The sequence below is a fragment of the Malaclemys terrapin genome, chromosome 4 (genome assembly GCF_027887155.1).
Source record: "Malaclemys terrapin pileata isolate rMalTer1 chromosome 4, rMalTer1.hap1, whole genome shotgun sequence".
NCBI classification, from domain to species: Eukaryota; Metazoa; Chordata; order Testudines; family Emydidae; genus Malaclemys; species Malaclemys terrapin.
The window spans coordinates 86,830,299-86,856,021 of NC_071508.1; the positions used below are offsets into that span (position 1 = coordinate 86,830,299).

At 41.9% G+C, this 25,723-nt stretch overlaps 1 protein-coding gene across 1 annotated transcript in view; it reads right to left on the reverse strand.

Annotated features, from left to right (window-relative positions):
• The window catches only part of LOC128835882 (cytochrome c oxidase assembly protein COX16 homolog, mitochondrial), a 73,388-nt gene that overhangs the window by 12,339 nt on the left and 35,326 nt on the right, over window positions 1-25,723 (reverse strand). Inside the window, exon 3 of the mRNA XM_054025759.1 lies at window positions 14,014-14,076. Coding sequence (XP_053881734.1) covers window positions 14,014-14,076 — 63 coding nt within the window. The remainder of the gene's footprint in view (window positions 1-14,013; window positions 14,077-25,723) is intronic.

Consider the following 25,723-nt stretch of genomic DNA (forward strand, 5'->3'; position numbering starts at 1 on the left):
CCCAGGTCTGAACCAGGTCCCTCAAAAGCTGCAGGCTAAACTGAAAACAGGTTAAGAAGTGTTCCTGTCTCCAAAACTCAGACACCCAGCTCCCAATGGGATGCATATTAAGAGTCATGAATATATGCTGGAATTATAACTAAAGTGTGTGTGAACCAGGTATGTCCGGGTGAATTGTTAATCAGGTCTATCCTAAACAAAGGAATTTGCATTTACCTCAATTTACATATATGCAGTAAACAAACTGTGACCGTTGGTGCCTTGGAGGGGCCAGTGAGATTGCTCAATCAGGGTTAAGTGCAAAGAATGGGACAGACGATCCCCCAAACTGGTGGTTATTCCAATAAGGAGATTAACCAAACCAGCAACAAAACAGCTTCTACAATACCTTACTGGTTACCCAGAAGCCAAAACCACAGCTTCCTTAAAGCTTCCTGGGCTTCTACCCAGACAGCCAAATCAAATATGATGAGGATTACTGAAAATCTTGTTAATCAGATATAAAGTTTTACCAATCCCAAGGGATCAGACATTACCCACCACATCAATGAATATTTCAGATCTTGTCCTAATACACGCTTACAGCCAATGCTTATTAACTAAACTAAGATGTATAAAAAAAAAAAAGAAAAACGAGAAAGAGTATTGGTTAAAAGGTCATTACACATAAAGATATGAATAAAATTCTTAGGTCAGTTTCATGGTAGAGGGTGCGAGCTGCCGAGTTGCAAAAAGTTATTGCCAGAATCACTTAATCAGGTTATAGTCCAAATAGGTAGTCCATATATAGAGTTTGTTCAAATTCATCCATGAGAATTAGCAGGATACTCCAGCTAATTTTTGATATTATATTTTAAAGTGTGTGGCCAAAGGAAGTTCCCGCCCAGACAAGGAATGGGGGCAGACATTTATCTGTCTCCTGTGTAAATTAAGCATAATAGAATCAAAACAGAAGCCCCATTTGCATAGAAATCAGAAGGGGGAAAGAGAACAGCATGAGGTCAGCTTCTTAGTGGATGGACACAGCAAGCAGAGCACACAGAAGAGCTTCCTGTCTCTTGGCCATTGAGCTTTGGGAGATATAAGCAAGGGCAAAAAAATCATTTTTTGGTATCCATTTCTCGACAGACACAAGGGAACAGAGCTCTTGCAAGCTGAGAAAGATGGGTCCTTCAAACAAGGGGGGGTTGAAGTCTCTGAAACTGAATAGAGGTGAGAAGCCTGTTTAAGCAAAGATCTTTCACCTAAGATGACAAGGGAAGCTAGCACCATGTACCTTTTTGGAAGCTCCTGACTGACGGAAAGTTAGCCATGGCTGGTGATGGAAGAAGCATGACTGGTGATGGAAACCATCTTGAACAAAGGCTGTATCTTGCTAGATTAATTTTTAGACTCTTAGATGTGTGTTTTCACTTTTATTTCCTTGTAACCCTTTCTAACCTTATTCTTTTTACTTAGCATCACTTAACCTATGTCCTATTGTTAATAAATTTGTTTTATTTTACTATAAACCAACTTACTGCGGTGTTTAAAGGGAAGGATGTATTAACCCCAGTTGAGTCAATAAGCTGTGATGTGTGTTGTGTCTTTAGAGAAACAAGTGAACCATATTATTTCTCTGAACTGTCCAGGGCTGGACACTGTAGAGCACATGGTTTTGGGAAAATTCAGGACAGGGAGCGGGCTAGGGTCACCCTGCAAGTAGTAACCAAGGCTAGTGGAAGCCAGAGTGGGGCTGTAGATGGGCTGCTGGGGTGAGAACTGCAGAACCAGGGCTGTCTAGCGCGCGCACACACACACTCAGGGTGTGACCTGCCTGCTGGTAGGCTGGTGGGAGCAGCCCAGGTTGGGAGCTGTAACAGCAAAGCATTGCAAGGCACCCAAAGTTCCATGGCAGGCATGACACAGCCCCGCACTGGTCTGGATTTTATCCCAGAATGTGATGGCATATGAACTGAGTAAAGTTTGGCAAGATGGCACTTAGTGCAGGCAGGCTTCAGGACAGAAACTAGACAGTCTCTGGACCATTCTAATCTCACTGTGAAACATTTTTACATTATTGTAAATATGACACTCTTGGTCACTGCCAAATCTGGACAAATCAGATCCAATCATGCTCTAAAACAGTTGCTATGCACTGTTTAATTGTGTGGTTCAATGTATCTTGCATTGCTGGATAAACATTATTCCCTATATTAATGATTATTATTACTACTACTATTGCTTTTGTTTTGTTACAGAAGGATAATATGAAGCAGACAGAAGTTAAGTGATTTGCCCAAGATCACAAAGCAAGAGAGTGACAGGTGATAATGGATCGCGGCCCACATTTTTGAAGGTATGTAAGCGTTACTGTGCTCAGTATTGTAACACCTAACTGATTCAGGAGCAAAAGTCTCATTTTCAAAAGGGATTTAGGCACTTAGTAGCCTAAAACACTTAAATACATTTTAAAATTTGGGCCCTCTTGTCTCCTGCCTCCTATTGCCCAGCGCTGTACGCAGTGCTGTTGCGGCTGTGTTGGTCCCAGGATATTAGAGAGACAAGACGGGTGAGGTAGTATGTTTTGTTGGAACAACTTCTGTTTCTCTCACCAACAGAAGTTGGTCCAATAAAAGATATTACCTCATCCACCTGGTTTCCTATCTCTTTACTCAAACAACCCTTCTAATTGTAGTTAGCACCCAGTGTGAACAGGGATTTTTTTAAAGTAATCTCTTTAGTGGAAAGTATGCTATAGTCTACTCCATGAGCATGTCTACAGAATAGTTTAACAAGTTAGTTTTTATTTCCCACTACTCTGACCTTGTCCTTCCCCATCCATGAATCTCTGCATTAGCTTCCATTCTCTTCTGCATCAAACTTCAAGCTTCTCCTCAACTCTGCCCTTGTATACAACTCTCACTTGCCTCATTTTCTCCTACATCTACTCCTGATTTCAATTTAAGTTTTCCTCTTCTCCAACCTATGTGTTATCTTAGCCCCTTCCAACTCCACAACATCTTCCATGCTGTCCTAATGCTTGCAATGAACCCCCTACTGCTATATGCTAAAAACTTCTTCAATCTCCTTCATGAAGCATCCAAACTCTAATGGCCAATCCCTACTATCGTCTTGTACATTTGGTTTCCCTTTTGCTCTTAGACAGTATGTTTTTCAGAGCAGGGACTGGTTCACTGTTTGGCCCCCACCTAATACTGCACAGTGCCATGTACACTTAGAGTATTATATAAACGTTTAATAACCACCCCTTGATGTGCAGCTTACAGACTATGTTATAACAGCGTTCTTCTGGAATCATGCTTGAAAAGCATTTCAAACACAGATACTGTTACTTAGGGTTTTTAGAACCCCCAACAGGGGTAATTTAACTATTTCACTCCAGGCGCTGTCAGGAATAAATCAATGGGAGCACAGCAATTCCATCTGATAAAAGATTAATGAAAGTAAGTGTGCTCTATCTAAAACTACAGTTTATTAGATTTAAGCACACAGACACAAGCAATAGGTTTAGAACATCCCAGATATTTACCTAACATCTGGAACCAGATTGCTGGCACTTAAAATGTAAAAGGTTGTAGAGCAGTTTTTAAACTAAGGGCTGGGGGAAAGCCAACAGGTGAGGAGGAGCACGTGGTTCGGACAGAGACATCCCTTAGGGGAGGATCTACTAATGGAGACTCTCTGTGTCCTAGTAAGAAGGAGAGTATGGAAAATGATAAAATACAGGTAGGATCAGATGAGAAACAGTCAAATGAAAAATAGTCTCATTCAATTACATCATGTAATGGGAGACAGCTAAAAGGTGACAGATTTTTAAAGTGCTTATATACCAATGCTAGAAGTCTAAATAATAAGATGGGTGAACTAAAGTGCCTCGTATTAAATGAGGATATTGATATAATAGGCATCCCAGAAATTTGGTGGAATGAGGATAACCAATGGGACACGGTAATACAGGATACAAAATATATCAGGAGGACAGAACAGGTCGTGCTGATGGGGGAGTGGCACTATCTGTGAAAGAAAGCGTAGAATCAAATGAAGTAAAAATCTTAAATGAACTAAACTGTACCCTAGAATCTCTATGGATAGTAATACCATGCTCGAATAATAAGAATATAGCAGTAGGAATATATTACCAACTAGATGACCAGGATGCTGATAGTGACTGTGAAATGCTCAGGGAGATTAGAGAGGCTATAAAAATAAAAAACTCAATAATAATGGGGGATTTCAACTATCCCCATATTGATTGGGTACATGTCACCTCAGGATGGGATGCAGAGATAAAGTTTCTTGACATTTTAAATGAGTGCTTCTTGGAGCAACTAGTCCTGGAACCCACAAGACGATAGACAATTCTTGATTTAGTCCTAAGTGGAGCACAGGATCAGGTCTAAGAGGTGCCTATAGCTGGACCGCTTGGTAAAAGTGACCATAATATAATTAACTTTAACATCCTTGTGGCGGGAAAAACACCCCAGTGGCCGAACATTGTAGCATTTAATTTCAGAAAGGGGAACTACACAAAAATGAGGAGGTTAGTTAAACAGAAATTAAAAGGTACAGCACCAAAAGAAAAATCCCTGCAAGCTGCATAGAAACTTTTTAAAGACACCATAATAGAGGCTCCACTTAAATGTATACCCCAAATTAAAAAACAGTGTAAGAGAACCAAAGAAGAGCCACCGTGGCTAAACAACAAAGTAAGAGAAGCAGTGAGAGGCAAAAAGGCATTCTTTAAAAAGTGGAAGTTAAATCCTAGTGAGGAAAATAGAAAGGAGCATAAACTCTGGCAAATGAAGTGTAAAAATATACAGTAATTAGGAAGGCCAAATAAGAATTTGAAGAACAGCTAGCCAAAGACTCAAAAAGTAATAGCAAAAAAAAATTTTTTTTAAGTACATCAGAAGTAGGAAACCTGCTGAACAACCAGTGGGGCCACTGGACGATCGAGGTGCTAAAGGAGCACTCCAGGATGATAAGGCCATTGCGGAGAAACTAAATGAATTCTTTGCATCGGTCTTCATGGTTGAGGATGTGAAGGAGATTCCCAAACCTGAGCCATTCTTTTTAGGTGACAGATCTGAGGAACTGTCCCAGATTGAGGTGTCATCAGAGGTGGTTTTGGAACAAATTGATAAACTAAACAGTAATAAATCACCAGGACCAGACGGTTTTCACCCAAGAGTTCTGAAGGAATTCAAATGGAAATTGCAGAACTACTACCTGTAGTCTGTAACCTATCATTTAAATCAGCTTCTGTACCAAATGACTGGAGGATAGCTAATGTGACACCAATTTTTAAAAAGGGCTCGAGAGGTGATCCCAACAATTACAGGCCGGTAAACCTGACTTCAGTATCAGGCAAACTGGTTGAAACTATAGTAAAGAACAAAATTGTCAGACACACAGATGAACATAATTTGTTGGGGAAGAGTCCACATGGTTTTTGTAAAGGGAAATCATGCCTCACCAATCTACTAGAATTCTTTGAGGAGGTCAACAAGCATGTGGACAAGGGGGATCCAGTGGATAAAGTGTCCTTATATGTTCAGAAAGCCTTTGACATGGTCCTTCACCAAAGGCTCTTAAGCAAAGTAAGCCGTCATGGGATAACAGGAAAAGTCCTCTTGTGGACTGGTAACTGGTTAAAAGATAGGAAACAAAGGGTAGGAATAAATGGTCAGTTTTCAGAATGGAGAGAGTGGTGTCCCCCAAGGGTCTGTACTGGGTCCAGTCCTATTTAACAAATTCATAAATGATCTGGAAAAAGAGATAAACAGTGAGGTGGCAAAATTTGCAGATGATACAAAACTACTCAAGATAGTTAAGTCCCAGGCAGACTGTGAAGAGCTACAAAAGGATCTCTCAAAACTGGGTGACTGGGCAACAAAATGGCAGGTGAAATTCAATGTTGATAAATGCAAAGTAATGCACACTGAAAAACATAATCCCAACTATACATATAAAATGATGGGGTCTAGATTAGGTCTTACCACTCAAGAGAAAGATCTTGGAGTCATTGTGGATAGTTCTCTGAAAACATCCACTCAATGTGCAGCGGCAGTCAAAAAAGCGAACAGAATGTTGGGAATCATTAAGAAAGGGATAGATAATAAGACAGAAAATATCATATTGCCTTTATAAAAATCCACAGTATGCCCACATCTTGAATACTGCATGCAGATGTGGTCTCCCCATCTCAAAAAAGACATATTGAAATTGGAAAAGGTTCAGAAAAGGGCAACAAAAATTATTAGGGGTATGGAATGGCTGCCATATGAAGAGAGGTTATTAAGACTGGGACTTTTCGGCTTGGAAAAGAGATGACTCGGGGGGGCTATGACAGAGGTCTATAAAATCATAACTGGTGTGGAGAAAGTAAATAATGAAGTGTTATTTACTCCTTCTCATAACACAAGAACTAGGGGTCACCCAATGAAATTAATAGGCAGCAGGTTTAAAACAAGCTAAAGGAAGTACTTCTTCACACAACGCACTGTCATCCTGTGGAACTCCTTGCCAGAGGATGTTGTGAAGGCCAAGACTATAACTGGGTTCAAAAAAGAACTAAATAAATTCATGGAGGATAGGTCCATCAACGGCTATTAGCCAGGATGAGCAGGGATGGTGTCCCTAGCCTGTTTGCCAGAAGCTGGGAATGGGCAACAGGGTATGAGATCACTTGATGATTACCTATTCTGTTCATTCTCTCTGGGGCACCTGGCCTTGGCTACTGTCGGATTACAGGATACTGGGCTAGATGGACCTTTGGTCTGACCCAGTTTGGCCGTTCTTATGTTCTTATGAACGGTATTGAGTAATTAACAGCAGGTTTGCAGTGGCCAGTTGCTCACCCACCATGGAGAAAAAGTGTCAGGAAATAGGTCTCTCAAAATGGCTTCAGAGGACTGCTGCAAAGTACACTTTATTAGCTAAATTTTTATAACTAACTTTTACAAAAACATAGATCAGAATGACCCAACTGGATCATTATTTTTTCTAACTTTTAATAAGCTTTTAATATTAGAGATGTTTAGACTCAAGGCTTTTATTTACTTTTTAGAAAAAAATTGATTAGCAAAAACTGCCAGCTACATTTTAACCTTGTTTTTAAAAGCCTATCTCCAAATTAACCCTTAACTATGCAGTGTTCTATTTCAATACTTTATAGTAGCTAAGTACACATAATATGGTTGCAATTAGCTTAATCACATTCTGGGGTATACACAACCCTCAAATCCAGGGCAACAATGAAACCGTGAATGTGGACATGGCCAAAACTCACTAGAATAATACATTTTCAAAGTAATGCTTAAGGAGTTCACAAAAAAGAGTAAAGAATGAACATGGTAACACAACTACAAGGAAACAACTGTGAAAGACCACTTTACACCATTACTCAAATGATAGCTCCTGGGCTATGTGGAACTAGCGGCCCTGGTGCACTTCCTTGAGGGGCAGTCAATTAGGGGAATGCCTAGAGATTTAGCTGTGTGGCTAAATCCCCATCCACTGCATTAAAATTTTTCCTGCAAGATACTTTATACCAAAGACTTAGTGATTCCCCACAGGGGCACATTTTTTCACTGTATTCTCTGGTGGCTGAGATAATGCATAATGCTGGCATTGAAATGTGGTAATAATCAATCAGTCCCTGTGGCACAGAGATAAAAACACCAAGAAGAGCAGATGAACTGCAAACCATTATGGATAGCTCCATTTTGAAGAGGGGGAGAGAGGAGGTTATTTATTTCAGGCATTTGTATGATACTGATCACAGTAACACTGTAGATGGCTTAGATGAATATCAACCCTCCCAGAAAAAGTTCTATCTAAGGGGAGCCAATGACACTTTAAGCACTAAGGATAGAGATGAAAAGGAGGCTGCCACTCAGCAAATGAAGAAAGAGTTGGCACTTATGGAAAATCTAGTACAAAGAGACGTGTCTTACACTGGGTTATCAATGTGGCCAGACTGGGGCTTTCGTGAATATCTAGCAATAGTGAATTCAAGAGGTGAGGGCCAGCTACTGAGAAGTCCTGGCCCCCTCAAACCTCATTTATAGGACGGTTAACTTAAATGTTCAGGACAAGCACAGATTGGGTGGCAGGTCAGAAAGGGAGACAGTGCCTGGACTAGCTGTGCCCTAGGCTAATTAGGGCTTTATAGATAATAACCAGCATCCTGGCAGGAATGTGTGGTACAAGAATATTAAGTTCTTTCTGGCATGGCCTGCTCTTAATCAACTAGTGGAGAGAGCACTCAGTGTAAGTTCTGGGTGGCGTACCCTACCCGAACGGAAACAAAGGCTTGGATAAGCCAACATTTTCAACAGAGAGAAAAGTCTTGTTGGGAAAGTAAGAACCTTCCTCCTCGTACTAAAGCTCTATTGCCAGAATTTATCTTAGGAGCTTGTTCCATAATTGCTGCCCTGCTTCACCTTCCTGTAATACTTTGACCTTTCCCCAGGACCCACATCTTGAACCACAGGTTTATGAGATTTTTGAAAGAGGAAGAAGGGAGAACAAGATAACTTATGTATATATTGTACATTCACTCAACAAATACAGTACTTAAACACAAAAACTGCCCTAACTAAAATCCACTTGCTGTCATACCTACTGCTAGTCTTGGCATGTGAAAGACTAATAATTAAGGCTATGTTTTAGTCAGGGGTATTTTTTGTAAAAGTCATGGACAGGTTGCAGGCTGTAAACAAAAATTCACAGGCCCGTTACCTGTCCATGACTTTTACTAAAGATACCCGCCATGACTAAAACTTGGGCGTGTGTGTGTGCGGGCGGTCCGGGATCCCCACAGGTGCAGGGGCCGGGCCCAAATTCAATTAATAAGAGATGTAAATGGCACTAACCAGCTTATCAGAGATAATACATATATTATTTCCTTTCACTCACAAGGCATCTTGTGTAGGAAGCAGCCTTCCCAAACCTCTTGCTCTGCTGTTTGAAGACTGAGATGCCATTTAATAATTTTGCAATATTTGCCAGCAATCTCACATGATAAGTAAACAGTTACACATTCCTCATCCAGGGACAAATGTTGCCGCCTCCTCCATGGATGCCAGGGTCATTCCATGCAGCAGAACTGATGTAGTTCTATTGTGCAAAGTATGGGGCATGATTTGGGTGGGCCATTGGACAGGGGATGTGAACCCATTGCATGTGGTAGAGTTCAGTCATATTTCCTCACGCAGACTTCTTAGCTAATCTAATAAACTATGCAAGGTGGAAGTGGATCAGTATCTGGTTTCATATATCATAGAGTTTAAGGCCAGAAAGTACCATTAATCACCTCATCTGACTTTCTGTATATCACAGGCTATTAAGTTTCACCCAGTTATCTCTGTACTGAGCCCAATAATTTGTTTGACTAAAGCATGTCTTCCAGAAGGGCATCCAGTCTTGGTTCGAGGACATCAAGAGATGGAGAATCCACCATTCCCTTTGGATGTTTGTTCCCGTGGTTGATCACTCTCACTGTTAAAAATGTATGCCTAGTTTCTAATTTGAATTTGGTCTGGCTTCAGCTTCCAGCTACTGGTTCTTGATATGCCTTTCTCTGCTAGACTGAAGAGCCCTTTAGTACCTGGTTTGTTATCCTGGATACCTTTGCTAAATTCCAACCCAGGTAATTATGTTTTGTCTTGAAAAATTCTTACTGCAACTATGTATTTGCAGTTAGTTAGTTAAAAGGAAAACTGATAACTCGAAATCTAGTCAGTTAAAGAAAAGACAGAGAGAGAGGATGCTAAAAGTAGTTTCAGGTTCTTCACATGCTCCTGAGTCCCTCTTCCTGCCATTTTTGGGGGGTTTTACAATCATATTTTCCAATTTAAAAATATTTTTCTCTTCTCTTCCGCTGTTGGAAAGACTCACACAAATAATAGGGGAAACTAAGTAAGGCCCCAATCCTGCAAATTTATGTATGTGCTTCATTTTAGGCTTTGACTTCAATGGGAGTACTTCTGTAAGTTAAGTTAAACACAGGCTTTAAGTTAAGTGCTATGCTGGATGTAGGGACATTGAAAGTGATTGCCCACAAAGTACAAAATCTGAAAAGAAAAAAAAAAAGAAAAGAAGAAAAAAACCACCCTAATCTCTTTCAGGTATAGTAATCTTCAGGGTAACATATAATTTAGTAAATAACCAATTTCAAACAGAATTGTGATTAAAAGTTGACTGTGACCCTTTACATTTGCAAACCACTTTAGATCCTGGAGGATGAAAGATACCGTAGAAAAAAAAATTATGATTAGAAAGAATTTTTTTTTGGGGTGTTCAAAATAAATTATTTGATAGGGAACAATGTGCCAATTGGGAAAATAATTCCCCTCCTTGCTTTAATTTTTTAAGTGCCACTTTAGCACTTAAAAAAAAAAAAATACTCTAGACCTCTGTCTTAGCATAAGTTATATACTACACCTCTACCTTGATATAACACGACCCGATATAACATGAATTCGGATATAACGCGGTAAAGCAGCACTCCAGGGGGCCGGGGCTGCACACTCTGGCAGATCAAAGCAAGTTCGATATAACGCGGTTTCACCTATAACACAGTAAGATTTTTTGGCTCCCGAGGACAGCGTTATATCGGGGTAGAGCTGTACTTTGCATTTTTTACAGTTTGTTTAACAAGGCTCAAGCATGGAACATTCACATTAGTACTAATTTCAGCTATGGAAAGGGCAATGATTTATTAGGCAAATGAGAGCAGCAAGGACTAGCTGGCTGTGTGAGAACACAAGGCAAAAGGGAACGTGTGTAAAGGCAGTTTGCTCCTTTGGCACGTCCCAAAGCACAAGATGGATGGAACCAATGATAGACCCGAGAGATTAACACTTCAGTATAGATTATACACACAAATGGTTGCCTCTACTGCAGTCCTTGAAATAACATCAATACCAACTATGCTCCTATGTGGGATAAACTGAACTTCGCACAACTATTAAGTTATAGTGAAAAAAATGTCTTTACATGAAACTTATCACTTTAAATCATGACTTGATGATATCTTAACTCACAAAATTCATATTGAGTCAGGATATAATGTTATAGTACATTGGAAATATCTTTGCCCTGTGAGCCAGGACTCAAAAGGCGGTAGGTAAGCTTTAAGCAGTAATCTCAGCATACCAAAAGAATTCAACACATATATTCTGATAAGAAGAAGAAGAAGAAGAAGTCAACAGAAGGTTTTTATACATCAGACAGTCAAATTTCAAGAAGGACAGTTGTCTTCAACAGCAGCTGTGTAAATTAATGCTGTTAGTATAGCAAAATTGTAAAATAATGCCCTTCTCCTTTGAGTATTACATAATAATTATGCAACCATTTTAGGGCCCTTGGCATTTTACTATTACTGTCCTTAATAAGAGGCACTATTATAACCCTCTAAGTAGTTCTATATATAAAATTCCAAGATGTTCTTAAGCAGCCATATTTTGGGTGGCCTACAGAGTAGTGTAGGGAAAAGGTAGAATATAGGGTCCACAGAGGAGAAAGTTTACTGTACTCAAGGAGAGAGATGACAAAGGACTTGTCCAGTAATCTTTTCAGTAGGAATGGAGAGGAAACAATGGATTAAATAGTCAAACACTCTGATACAGTCTAATCCTGTGAGGTGATATACAACCCTGCTGGGGCACTGAGCTCCTTTAACTTGCACTATAGTGAGAATTTAGGATGCTCAGCACTTAGCAGGTTTGGGCCCATAGTAAAGTTTTTATAATTTATATACTTTTATATATTTGTATTTTGACATTAGAGATGGGCCCCGAACTGATCTGAATCCACCTTAATTATGAGGAATTTCAAATCCTGATGCAATCCAAATAACATATATTGGTCCTCTCTCTATAATCAATCACACTGGAATGCAAGATCTGAATGCTGTGTTGTTTGGTAAAGTTTGGCTCTAGATCTGAACTCTGTGGCGTGGGGCTCACCCGCAGTTTAGATTAAAAAACAAAAATTAAGAATATTTCAGTCATTTCTGCTAACAGGAATGAACCTCACAAGAATTATCTGAACATGCATTTAAGATTGTGTTATGCCATTTTCATTTGATTAACACTGATGTCCCCTACAAGAGTCAGTGCAATTATGGCCGTTTAAATATGGTCCTTCAACCATGTACTTAATTGTGGTTGGGAGAAAGTGTGGCTTATCCAAACACACGTACAGTTCCATTCTGAGCTTAGAGTTATGCACCATGTTAAAAGGACAGGGACTGAAAATGTTATTTTCATTGCACTGTGGTTCTTTCACATTAATAAATCACACCAGAGTTAGAATGCATATAAGGGAGCGCACAAGACTAAAGGCTCCCAAAAGGCAAACGGAACTGTCATTAGTGGATTGTAAATTATGAATTTCAGGCTGGGATTTTCCATTCATACTCAGAGTATGAAGCTTTCTGCCCCCTAAACAGTACAAAACAAAGTTATTTGTAAAAAGTGCAATGCCCCAAATTTGTTTCCAGTCATCTTAATTTAATAACTTTACCATTCTAGAGAAGGAAAAGTCTGTGTGCTTGCATAAGAAAAGCAAAAAAAGAGTACATATTATTATTCTGATATAGATAATTCATGATGGATGGGATAGTGTGATAGAACAGTTTTATTAGCAAGTCCAGTTACTATTAAGGATGTAAATATCGGTTAAAAAAGTTAACTGGTTAAATGATTAAAATTATATCGTTTAATTAACCGTTAACCGAGGTAGCTCTGGCATAGCAAGGGCTGGGTCCGCTTTGGATGGCAGGCCTGGTGCGGCTGTGTCTCACCGGCTGGCCTGGTGCAGCTGAGTCCCACCGGCCGTCCTGGCGCGACTGGGGCTGGGATCCCACTGGCCTGGCGTGGCTGAGGTCCCGCCGGCCAGCCCAGCACGGCCAGGGCTGAGGTCCCTCTGGCCAGCTGCAGCCGGGGCGTGGGTGCCTGCTGCCTGCGCGGGGCCGTCAGGGTTAACGGTTAAGGTTGGTTACCGGGTAAGCCTAATGCTTACTGGTTAACCTTTTACATCCCTAGTTTCTATCATTTGAATATTTAAGTAGGGTGAAATCAAGTACTTGACACCCATGTGTCAGGAATTTCACCTGCAAGTAACTGTAGGCAAAAAACTGTACCCCAAATTATTTGTGCCCTTTTATCCCTCTCCCCCCCACTCAATAACAAAACAAACCAAGTGCAGAAACAATGAGCAGATAATTTGTTGCATTGAATTTTATAAAACTCTACAATTACCTAAAAAACCTTTTCTATATATCAGCGTCATAATTTTAAGGTCTAATATCTTGGAAGGGACTGAGCCTGAAACAAACACCTTTTATCTGTGGAAAGGGATAACAGCTTTCCTCAGGGATAACAAACCCATTTCCAGCCTTGAAGACTTATGAGATACTGGACATTAAACCTGTTGTTAGCTCAGGCCTCCATCTTAGAGCAGTGTAATTGTGGGAAGAAATACATTTGGGGGAAAGGAGGAAATATTTCTCCGTGATATATATATATATATATTGATGGACAAAAGGGGAATGGCAGCTGTGTGAAAACTGCACACATGTTTGGAATATAAGTAGTAGTTATGGAGGCAGATAGATTAGTGGGTAGTGTCAGCTAGGCAGTCACATGGTGCTGCAATTTCTCACAAGGATCTCATCACATCATATGTAGCATAAATGCTGACATGCACATATTCTATCCAAGTCCAGCGTAAGCTTTACTTTTATAGACTAGGCTAGCCACAGAAATTGTTAGCTTCATTTGTAGTGCTGTACTTGGCAACTGGAGATCAAAGCAGGGCTGTGTTTAGAAAGAAACATTGCATGTTCAAAATCTTTTATCAAAAAACCCTAGTTTTACTGGACAGTAGTGAATTAAAGACAAAGAGTTGGTTTAATTTTAATTATGGGCAGGCACACCTGACCAACAGCTAGGGTAGGCAAGACAAGGCTACAAGCCCTGAGCAAGAAGCCTACAGTACCTCATATTCAGATTCCAATGTTATCTTATTCTTTCTGATTCTTTCTTCCAAAGCTGGATCCATCTGTAAGGCAAACAGAAAAGACATCCAAAATGTTTATTTATAAAATATACCCAAATTTGAAAGAAAAAAAAATTCTCAATCTTCTTTTAAAAATAAACTAAATGCATTGCCCAGATACCACGGTGATGGGTGCAATATATGAACCCGAATAGAACAAAGGTCAACAGATTCTAGCTCTTTCAGACTAGCGGGGGGGGGGGGGGGGGGGGGAGGGAGGGGGAGGGAGAGAGGAGGAGGAACTCCAAGTACAATAAAGTAACCTTTATGTTACTTAATTTTATATTACCTGAATTTTATTTTACTCTGCCCATAAATTTTCAATGTACCACTGTTGTTTATATTGCAATGCATGGGAGGGTGTGTGTGTGTGGGGGGGGGGTGGTTCACAGCTGGATGCTAAGAGTATTAGTACTCAGGAAGCAGTTGAAGTTTTGATACTGGAGAGGTAAATTCCTCATTTCCCACTCCAGCAACACTGTATTAGCTGTCCCATTGCCAACTCCCCCATTCCAATAGCTTCTCTTGTGTCAAACAAATGTGGAAATGATAATAATACTCAATACACATTAGACTGAGGTTTTTGCTCAGATGAACAGCACAGGTCCATGGAAATGTCTTAAAATGGTTTGCGTTCTTTCAGAACTAACCCAGAGAGGTGTTATGGGCAACTATTCCTCTGCCCTGAAAGTGCGCTCTTGCCTTGCTGCAAGGCTCTCTCTGTCCTTTCCCCAATATTATTCAATATCTATATGAAGACACTGGGGGAGCTGGTTACACACTGAAAAATGTCAGCAATATACAGATAATACCCCACTGTATGTCTCCTTCACATCAGATGTAAACAGGACCAACTCTCTGCATTCCTAATCCTTAGCACAGATCAACACTTGAATGAAGAGCAGCTGGCTAAAACTGAACCCAGGCATGACAGAATTGGTAAAGGTAGGTGCTCTGAGCACCTGTCTCCTCCATAATATTTCCCTTGATCTAAGGCACCTAACTGCCGACTGTAAAGTCAATATATAGCCTTGGGGTCCTCTTGCATATCTAAGTTCCTAAAGATGCTCAGACAGCTGTGGCTGTGAAAAATTATCATTACCATCTGTGAATGGCTAGAAGACTTCGGACATGTCTACACTACAGCTGCTACAGTGGCACAGCTATGGAACTGCAGCTCTGTCACAGTAGTGCTGTAATGTAGAAGCTTTCTACATCAACGGAAGGAGTTTTTCTGTGACACAATACATCCACCTCTCCGAGAGGCAGTAATGAGGTCAACAGAAGAATTCTTCCATCGACTTAGCTGCATCTACGCCGGGAATTAGGTCAACCTAACTACAGTGCTCAGAATTTTTCACAGCCCTGTGGGACGTAGCTAGATTGAGCTAATTTTTAAATGTACACTAGGCCTTAGTCCCATTGCATGAGTCACAGATCTAGCTACTGTAATACACGTATTTGTGACTTCCAGACTCTACTGCAGCTCATTACATCTGGGAATTAAGCCAGACAGACTAAAAAAGCTAACCTGGTACAAAATGCAGAAGCCTGTCCGGTGAGCAAAACAGGCTTCTGTGAAAAGGCTCCGCTCTTCACACTGCGGGAGAGAGAACTCTCTCTGGAGCAAGAGGAAAAAACCTCTGGACCTCATGGCTAAATGCAAACTTCTCCTTAGTGTCCTCACAATAGCTCTTCACATAGTCCACACACACACACAGGGAAGGTGGAAATTAATTCTTATGCTTTTCAAGCTTTTCAAGCTACTTCTCCAGATGGAGAAGGGAGCAGGGACTGGGGGGCACTCAGATATCATGGTGGTGAGTCCCATAAAAGTACCTACGTAGTTAAATCTGTGTTTTTATTTCAATTACATCAGGCAAAATGTACCTATATGATTATTTTTGTTTTGACTGTTACCATAAACATCTCAATATCCCCTATTTATCTGATTTATTTTACTTATGTCTAGTGATTCTAGTTCATATGGCTACATTTGTGAAAACTCAGGGGATCACTGCTGTTGCTCCACTCCAGGCCCCCTCTGCTCTCAGCCCACTTCCTGTGCATTAATTCCCCTCCACTTGAGGAAGGAGAGGGGAGCATCTAAGTCTAATACACAGAAATCCTGCAAATTTGTAACTAGCTTGACTCAGTCACAGCAATGTTGCCCAAAATAAACCTGGTCAGCCTGAAATTGCTCAAGCAGATGTGCGACAGGTTGCCCCCTTAGGATGCCACCTGATGTGCTGAGATACCACTGATACCATTATGCCAGCCTGGGTACCCTTTTTACCTGTCTTGCTTGAGCCAAGCTATGCTACTAAGCCTCCTCCAGCACACACACAGGCAGGGCCACACCAAACTGCAGGATGAAACAGACACTGAGATCAGTTCTGGGAAGGCTCAGCTTAAGGGACGTGCCCCAGCACTCAGGTGTCCCCCTCCCTTGGGGTGCAGACCCAAAGATAGGTTATGAAATCCGCTTCCTCCCTCAATGTAGAGGAAGGTATGCACAGCCAAGAAATAAGTTTATTAACTACAGAAGGTGAATTTTAAGTGAATATAAGAGATAAAAGTCAGAACAAAGCAGATTACTGAGCAAATAAAATGAAATACGCACGCTAAGCTCAATATACTTAAGAAACAGGTTACAAAATGTAATTTCTCACCCTAGATATTGTCACAGGTAGATTACAGAAAGTATTGAAAGGCAGCTGCACTGGCCTGCAGCTGGAGATTTCAGGTATATCCACTCTCAGACTGGACACCCTCCCAGCCTGGGTTCAACCCTTCTCCCATCAATTCAGTTCTTGCTTTCAGGTGTTTTTCACTGTCTCTTTGGGTGGGGAGGCAGAGGAGAACCACGATGATGTCACTCCCCTGCTTTATATAGCTCTTATGTATGGCAGGAACCCTTTGTCTCCCAGTGGAAAAACAAGTGTTCAGATACAGAAATATCACAGGCCTACGAATTGGATAATCACATTCAGTAAATCATAACCTTTCCAATTATATCTTACATAAGCCATCTTGCATATCTCAGTTATGTCATTCATATAATAAGCATATTTTCATAAATATGGAGTGAAACGTCACAAGATGTTATTCTGTTAACGCTCTCTGGCAAGTACACAGAAAACGCTTCTTCAAGATCCCACATTTCAGTCACCAGGTCTAATCAGAAGAGTTAAACAAGAATACATGTCTTTGGAACCAATGCATTGATCCTGATGGCTGACCATGGAGAAAACGTCTCTTACAAAGCTCCACTTCCCACGACTCCAAGTCTCAGTGAACCACATCTGCAACATTATGGAAAGGAAAGAAAGACAGAATGGGCATATCTTCCCTCTAATAAAGCATTCATTAGTACATGCTACAATTATGAACAGCATGTCAAGCCATAATCAAGCACCATCAGAGAACATTTAGAGTATGGCTATGACCAGGAAAGTAACTATGTCAAAATGACAATGGCAACTCCTTACTCTATAGATCTCCCTGTAAGCAGTCAGACCTCCCCATTTCACAGACACAAACATAGTTGTATTTCCATTATCCTTGCCTAGCCAATACAGTACAGTGAGCTGGAATCTATTCTACTGCGCACATCAGCAAAAGAATCATCAGCTGAATTTTGAGGGCAGAATCTTGAGGCAGACAAAGCTCTGCTGAATTCTCAGATCCCAGTTGGAGTTTGCAGCACTGGCCTGGCAGCTTGAAAATGTTCTTTGGTTTATAAAATGGACTCTTTTGAAATGGAATCACTGAGAGAAACTAACAATCAAATCCAGGAGTCCATCCTTCCACACCTGGATAAGGAAGGGGGCGTGCACAAAGGTAGCTATGCAACATTTTTGCTTTCTTGACCTCGGAGGCTGCTGTGCATTACACCAGCTGACCAGAAGCCCCTATGGGCCATTCTAGTGGCCAGAGATTGTCAAGGTGCAGGAAGAACAAGACTGTGTCCAATGTACCATGGGTTAAGAGGCACAGTGTTCCTATGCCACTGAAGAATTCCTTCAAATCCTCAGGGAGTCCTTTCAGACGGGTTTAAGGTAGAAAGCAGGCTTTGTATTTTACTTTTCTAGGAAGTATTTTTTTTAAAATGCCTGTAGTGGGGCGGCTGCCCCACTCCTGGTGAATTTAGGCTGCAGCAGGCCAGTGGGCCTGCGCAGACGTGCAGCCAATCAGGGCCAGGCTCCGCCCTATAAAAAGGCTGCTCAGGGAGAGAGCAGGCAGTCTGTCCCAGGCCTTTGAAAGGGGAAGCTGTCTCCAGAGGTGGGAGACTAGCACCGTGGACAGTACAGTGCTGGCCAGGCTCGGGGAACAAAAGGGAGCTCTAGCCCATAGCCTGCCAGGCTGCAGGCCCTGAAGGGAAGGGCCTAGTGGGTGCAAGGGGCCGTAGGGGAAGCGGCCCAGGGAAGAGGACAGACGAGGGGAGAGAAGGAGGACAGCAAGGCTGCTGCCAGAGGGTCCCTGGGCCGGGACCCAGAGTAGCGGGCGGGCCTGGGTCCCCCCCAACCCCCCTTGCAGTACACCCAGCCATTGGCCATAGGAAGTGGCCATCATAGACTACGCCAGATCCCTGACAAGAGGGATTAGACTTTGGGGTGTGTGGTTGGACATGGCGGCTGGGGCGTAGAGAGACTGCTGATCAACCCCCCTCGGAAGGGGGTGTGGATGGACTGAGGGGCACTGCCGGAGGGCAGTGGTCCGGAAAAGGACGCTGCGAGTTGATGAGCAACGTGGGTCCACACGCCAACCAAGGGCGAGACAATGGACGGGACACCACCAGGAGAGGGCGCTCCACTGGACTGAGCTAATTCCCAGAGATAACCAGCAGGAGGCCCCAGGTGGTGAGTCCCAACCCTGCTACAATGCCTACTTACATATAAGACCCATTCAAATTAACATTATTTGCCAGAGTATTTTGCACTGCATAGGTTCATTGAAACTATTTAAATGAAAAAAATCCTAAAAAATTGATTGAAGACCAAGTTATTTCCCCAGAAACCTGCCCCAATTTACCCTTCCATTTCTTTCTGAATTTTATCCTTCCCAACACTCAACTGCAGTGATCCGACAGGAACCCAGGATTTTCAGAAGTGTCCAGGCATTTAAGATCAGTTGGAAGATCAATACCTGCCTAGATACACTGAAAATCCTACTAGGTGCATGTCTACATCTTTCGGTATCTACATACCTTTAAAAATCTGTACCCCACTCTTTAGCTTAAGGCTGCCATTATCCAACTGGAGCCAGCTGATAAATGCCCTTCCAAGCACTGGTCAGATTATGGGGGTGGAGGAAGGGTGTCACTTGGGAGCAATGTGAAGCACTTCAGTGCTTGCAGCCCGTCAGCCCAGCGACTCCTGCAACATGCTGCTTGCTACTAGAGTGTTGGCCTCTTCATGTACTTTTGAGCCAAAGGAAATTTTTGTTTGTGACAAGAAGCTGTTTGGCACAAATATAACTAACTGTGCTAACACTAAAAACACTCCCAAGCTAAACACCTTACGCTGATCCTGAGTGACCATCATGCTCATTTTAGTCTAGTAATAAAAAATAGTCTCAGAGAGATGACTGTGAAATTTGTGCATGCAACTAACTACCTCAAGGCGGAGCTGACCCTAGGGGATGGCGAATCAGGGCAAATGCTCCAGGCCCCACGGGCTAGGGCCACATGGGCAGCAGGTGAACCACTGGTTGGGGGAGGCTACCCCTAGCCCCATCCCTTCCACCAGAGGGAGAGTGCACCGGGGGGGGGGGGGGGGGAGAGTGCATGGCGGCAGCGTCGCAGCCTCCCCAGCCCCAGGAAGGCGGGTGGTGTGGCCCCAGCCCCCTGAAGCCCAGTGGTGCTGCTGAAGCAAGGCCCTGTGGGGGCCAGAGTGTGGCCAGGGCCACACCTGGCTGTTTGCGGGAGCACCACCTCATCCAGCCTCCCCTACCTGCCCCCAGCAAGTTTGGTCCTGGAAGCGATGTCGCTTCCGCCCCGGGCCCCAAAGCCCTCTAGGGATGGCCCTGCCTCAAGGGCTAGGGAAGAGGTAGCTTTCCAAAAAAGACCTTTGACACTGAGTGGAGGAATCCAAAGCAGACTGGCAGCATCCCTTCCATTCATCATCCAGAAAGGATGAAAGGGAAGTTTTTTCCCAATGTTCAGAGTAGAATCACAGTAACCAATTATAAACATGAGCTTAGAACGGGGGTTTTAAAAATGAATTTTTGCAACAGCAACTCACACTCTTCTAGTTGTAATTGTAACATTTATTTGTGTGCACACATGTACCGTTTCTGGTCAGGGGCTCTGGTGCAGATCTAGGCTTTAGGACATTTTTGGGACCAATGTTAAGGGCCCACCTACACTGCAAAATGAAACTCCATAAGGGTACAACTGTGCTGGAACCAGCTCCCTTTAGCATAAGTAGCTGTAATGTTGACTAGATCTTAATCTGGTAAACTGGTAAAGTTACATCCAAAGATTGGCAAGCACTGACCAAATATTTGTACTTCAGAACTTCATGGGCTATAAAATCTTTCCAAGTGGGCAGCAGAAGATATTTCTGTGTTAAAACTAATTATTTAGGACTCTTACTACTAAAATATGAGTTTCTTGCCTCCCATCCCCCCACTTAACAATACTAAATTAAAAAGGATTTCAACTTTCATTCTGTAAATAGAGAAACTCTCGTGGTTGGATTTACTGAACAAGGTTTAAACCAAGTTTTTTTTTTTTTTTTTTTTTACCTGCTCACTCCAGTACAAGCAGAGTGGACACAATCTTTCGGAGTATGACTAACACCAGGGCAAGGCCCAGAGTGTGACCATGTACACTAGAACCAGATGAATTCTGTTCCCCCCACAAAGTACTTTATTATCTGAAATAATCCAGAGTAGCAACAGTTGAAGCCTTACAAGTGGGGAAACAGCTTCCTAGAGCTCACACATCATACTTCTACTCCTATAAAAGGCAAAACAGCAATTCATTTCAGAGATTCAGCCAGGTTGGATCTTTCTTGAGAAAGGAGAGGGGGGAAAAATACACTTTAACCTCGTCACATGGATCTCTAACATCAGGCTACTGAACTGTGGTTTATGAGCAGATTTAAAAGCTACAGGCAAGAAGGGATAAATCCCAGAGCTTAAAAGTGCAATGTATAATTACACGGAAGCAACTAAATTAGATGCTATTTTACTTCCCAGGAGGCAAGGGAACAGCAGGGAAGGGTGTAAGTAATATAGTGAAAAGACAGAGAAGGTATTTACAAAATACATTTACCTACAGTTCTTTGTAATACTCTTTAGTTTTATTATATTAATCCAGGGGTCGGCAACGTTGGCACGCGGCTCGCCAGGGTAAGCACCGTGGCGGGCCGGGCCAGTTTTATTTACCTGCTGACGCGGCAGGTTTGGCCGATTGCGGCCCCCACATTGCTCGCCAGCGCCGCTTCTTGCCACCCCACATTGGCCTGGGACGGCGAACCGCGGCCAGCACATCGCTCACCCGTGCCGCTTCTCGCCGCCCCCATTGGCCCGGGACAGCGAACCGCAGCCAGTGGGGGCCGCGATCGGCCGAACCTGCCGCGTCAGCAGATAAATAAAACTGGCCTGGCCCGCCAGGGTGCTTACCCTGGCGAGCCGCATGCCAATGTTGCCGACCCCTGTATTAATCATTTCAGCCGTATAAAATATAGAGATGGGCCCATCTCATCACTCTAGATCTGACCACCTCCAACCACCAGAGACTTCTGAATCCAGATTTGAACTTTATGGTTTGGGCCCATCTCTTTAAAAAAAAAAAAAAAGTGGGTCGATGTAGGAACTCTGAACTTGCCACACAAGGAAGGACCAGTAGTCCAACTGATAGCTGACAATAGCCAAGCTTATGATTCAGAAAATTGCATATAAAACCCTGTAAGGCAGCAGTTCTCAAAACGTGAGCCATAGAGACAAGAGTTGCTGGTCAAGTGGTGTCAGCACTCCTCCTTATTTCCAGCTGTCAAATTGCATTGAGAGAGGCTAAAAATACATTAAGTTCTTCCCTACTATTTTTCCATGTGAACATCTGCTGTAATTGCAGGGGTGTTATGTGGTCAGGAATGGGAAGGGAGATGGTCTGCGCAATCAGAAATGGAAAAGGAATTGTGCACGAGACAATTTATTAAATTTCAGTCCATATAATGAAAAAAATTGAGAATCCCTGCCATAAGCATCCAAATTAGCAATACCATAGATGGGGAGGGATCAACTCGTGCCCCACGATATGAAGACTTATGGCCCTTCTAACTGTGACCTGGTCAGTTTATAGTGGGTGCTATTTTTCTCAATTTTTAAAAATATACTAAGCTGAAGATCACAAATGAGAGTGTTTATTTGCCCCCTACTTAATTTATTGCTAGATTTGCCCTAAGAGCCTGAAACAGGGGATGGATGGAGGGTGCTTTGGCTGCAACTTGAGCACCCTCTAGCTGTTTGGCATAATATTTAAATGTTTCTATATTTTTCTCACATACGTGGGCCATCGGGAAATGGCAGGGGTTGTCAGCCCTCATCTCAAAAAAAAAAAAAAAAAATGTTCTCATGGAATTAATCAATTATTTCTATGCCCTCACAGTCTGCTTCATTTCTAGGTGCATACTGATTTATTTGATTTATATAAACAAAACTAGAGATCCCCTTCCCAAGCTCTGGGCACCCAGCCAATAAATTTAATTTCACAGTAACATTTTAATACAATGGACTGTTCTTTCCCATGTATAATAAATATGATCCAATACATAAAATAACCCCCACTACTAACAACAAGACCTGCAATCCTCCCCAAATGCCTTGGGGGGGGGAAAAGGTGGGCCTTGCAGCATGCCCTGAAGGTTAACAGATTCCAAGCACTGTCCATGCATCTTTCCCAGATCAGACTCGGCAGGACATAACTCTCTAAAAGGAGCTTTCAAAGCCAAGTCCCCTGAGCTTTACTACATCTTGATTTTTCTATACCTCCAATGGTAGGAAGGAAAGAACTTGCTGTGCCTTTTTGTGCACTTTTTCGTGCATTTCTGGCCCTTCAGTGATCCCCCTTCTAAAGATGTAAGCAAGTGTAGATCTCTCTAAGGAATTAGGCAGACCTGACCATGAATGCCACAACTTCCCAATACTCCAGCACAAGGCATTTTGAGAAAGGCAAGAGTTGTTCAGCCTGCCTTTTTCATCAAGGGACTTGGTGCTCTTAGCCCTCATTTCAGTCTAGAGGAAATAAAAAGCAGGCACATGTGCTTTCCTTTGAGGCCAAAAAGTGGACTGTTGTGTTGTTCACAAATAGCACAACCCGCAGTAGGATTTTACTCTGGAGTTCTGCTGCAGCAGAATTTGATGACTCAGCTAAAATAAAATGGTGATGGGTGGAGGGAAGGGAGCGAGAAAAGTAAGACACCCATCTTTAAAATATTAAAAGACAATTCCTCAAGGTGCCTTTGTAAAGCCTCTTTAATATGCTGTACCTGTCCTGTTACAAACCACTTAAACAGCCTGAAGTGCAGGATTTAAACTAAATGCCCTTAGGGTATCAGCTGAGAAAAAGGAAATGTTATATAAGGCAGAGCTTCAAAAACTCTCTCTCCTTTTTCCTTGTCTCCTCAAAGTGGGTATAATTTATGAAAAATTCATTCATTCATATTTCCTTGTAAAAGAACTGAAATCTTTAAATGTTGATTATACCATATGCGATCTTATCTGCAAGTACTCTTTGTTAATCTAACAAACCTCTCTACAAAATTCCTTTTGCTGCTAATTTTTGTCTGACATTTATATTTTCAAAATCTGTTTTTATGCATTTCTAATTTTCCCATCATTGGTATCTGGCTCCTATTGTTAAAACGTTTGATCTTTTTTAGGGTATACAAAGGTACCTAACGTTCCACTCTGAAAAATAACTGTAAAAATGTGTTTTCAAAGACATATCTGCTCATTAGTGATCAAAAAAAAAAAGTTTGCACTCCCTCTATCCCTGCAGAGCTAACACAGGTAAGGGAGAGTGATCTGAAATTCCATTCCTTTTTGTGCATCAAACAGAATTATTTCCTAAGCACTAACTATAGGGTTAATCAGATACACTTGCAGAAGCTTTGTGAAGGCAATGGAGCCACACATGTCACTGAAGACAATCTTTATTACTAGTATCAGGGGGTAGCCGTGTTAGTCTGTATCCACAAAAACAACAAGGAGTCCGGTGGCACCTTAAAGGCTAACAGATTTATTTGGGCATAAGCTTTAGTGGGTAAAAAAAACTCACTTCTTCAGATGCATGGAGTAAAGTTACAGATGCAGGCATTATATGATGACACATGAAGAGAAGGGAGTACCTCACAAGTGGAGAACCAGTGTTGACAGGGCCAATTCAATCAGGGTGGATGTAGTCCACTCCCAATAATAGATGGGGAGGGGTCTCACAGCATGAATTTGCAGGACTAACAGTTTGAAAAAACATCTCTTAGTCTGGATGCCGTTCTCCCAGAGTCACTTTTCATAATATTTATTAAAAGGTTGCTTTTTAATGTATGTGTCAGATTCAGAGCTACAGCCTAAGTGCACACAGTACAAGTCAGCAATGGGGAGAAGGTGCAACTTTGGCATAAACTTCACCTTTACACTCTTAATCATGCTAACGTTCTATACAGCACCAGTTCCCTTCTGCCAAGTTAGGGCAACCTAAGGGCTGCTCTAATTTTGACAGCAAACAACTCCAGGAGATAAAAATGCAGCCGGAGATAAGCATGGCGCAGGAGCATCCTGGCTACGTCCCCATGCCTCCAACACCTCTGTGCACTGCCATACCAGCTGCAAAGAAGGGGAGTGGTATAAGAGCCTTTACATTGGCTCTATGCTTCTGGAGGACCACCTTTGCACTGAGGACTTCCCCCATGAGTCAGTTAACTGAAGGTGGGTCCAGTTTATACTGACAATGCAGCAAAAATAATGGCACCACATACTAGAAGTTCTGGCCCATTATCTTTTGTGCAGCTAGCCAATGCAGATATGCAAAGGAAGTCGTTTAAAAGAAATACTTGACAACGGAGTATGCCCGTTAGAAGAATTAACTTCAAGGGCTCTAAAGTCCCAATTCAGGAAATAATTAAGCATGTGCTTAAATTTAAAGTACATGCTTAATTCTCATTGACTTCAGTAGGACATAAGAACCCTTCCTGATCAAGGATGCTTGATCAGGGTCTAAAAAAGGAAAAATTGATTTTATTTTTTAAAAGAACAGATGTGTTAAAGTAACGTTTTTGCCATCCTAAAACATACTTCATGAAAATGGTAATGACTTCCTGAAGTAGTACGTGCTAAAGGAATTAGACCTTTTATTAAACTGGCTCACTTTCCTGCTATACTGAGAGGGAGAAAAACCCACACTCTCTACAAAGCTCACTGAACAGCGTATAAGTAAAAATGGTTTCTATACTGACATCTAGTGAAATTCTACAGTAACAAAAATAAACTCAACTTTGTCCTAACACTAAACACTCAGATTTTCATATTCACAGTGATTTATTAACTAATTAGTCCTCACAACACCCTTGGAAAGTAGTTGCTACATATTTGTATAATTTTATGCTTTAGAATTAAACTATAATCCCCTTGAAAAGATATTTGT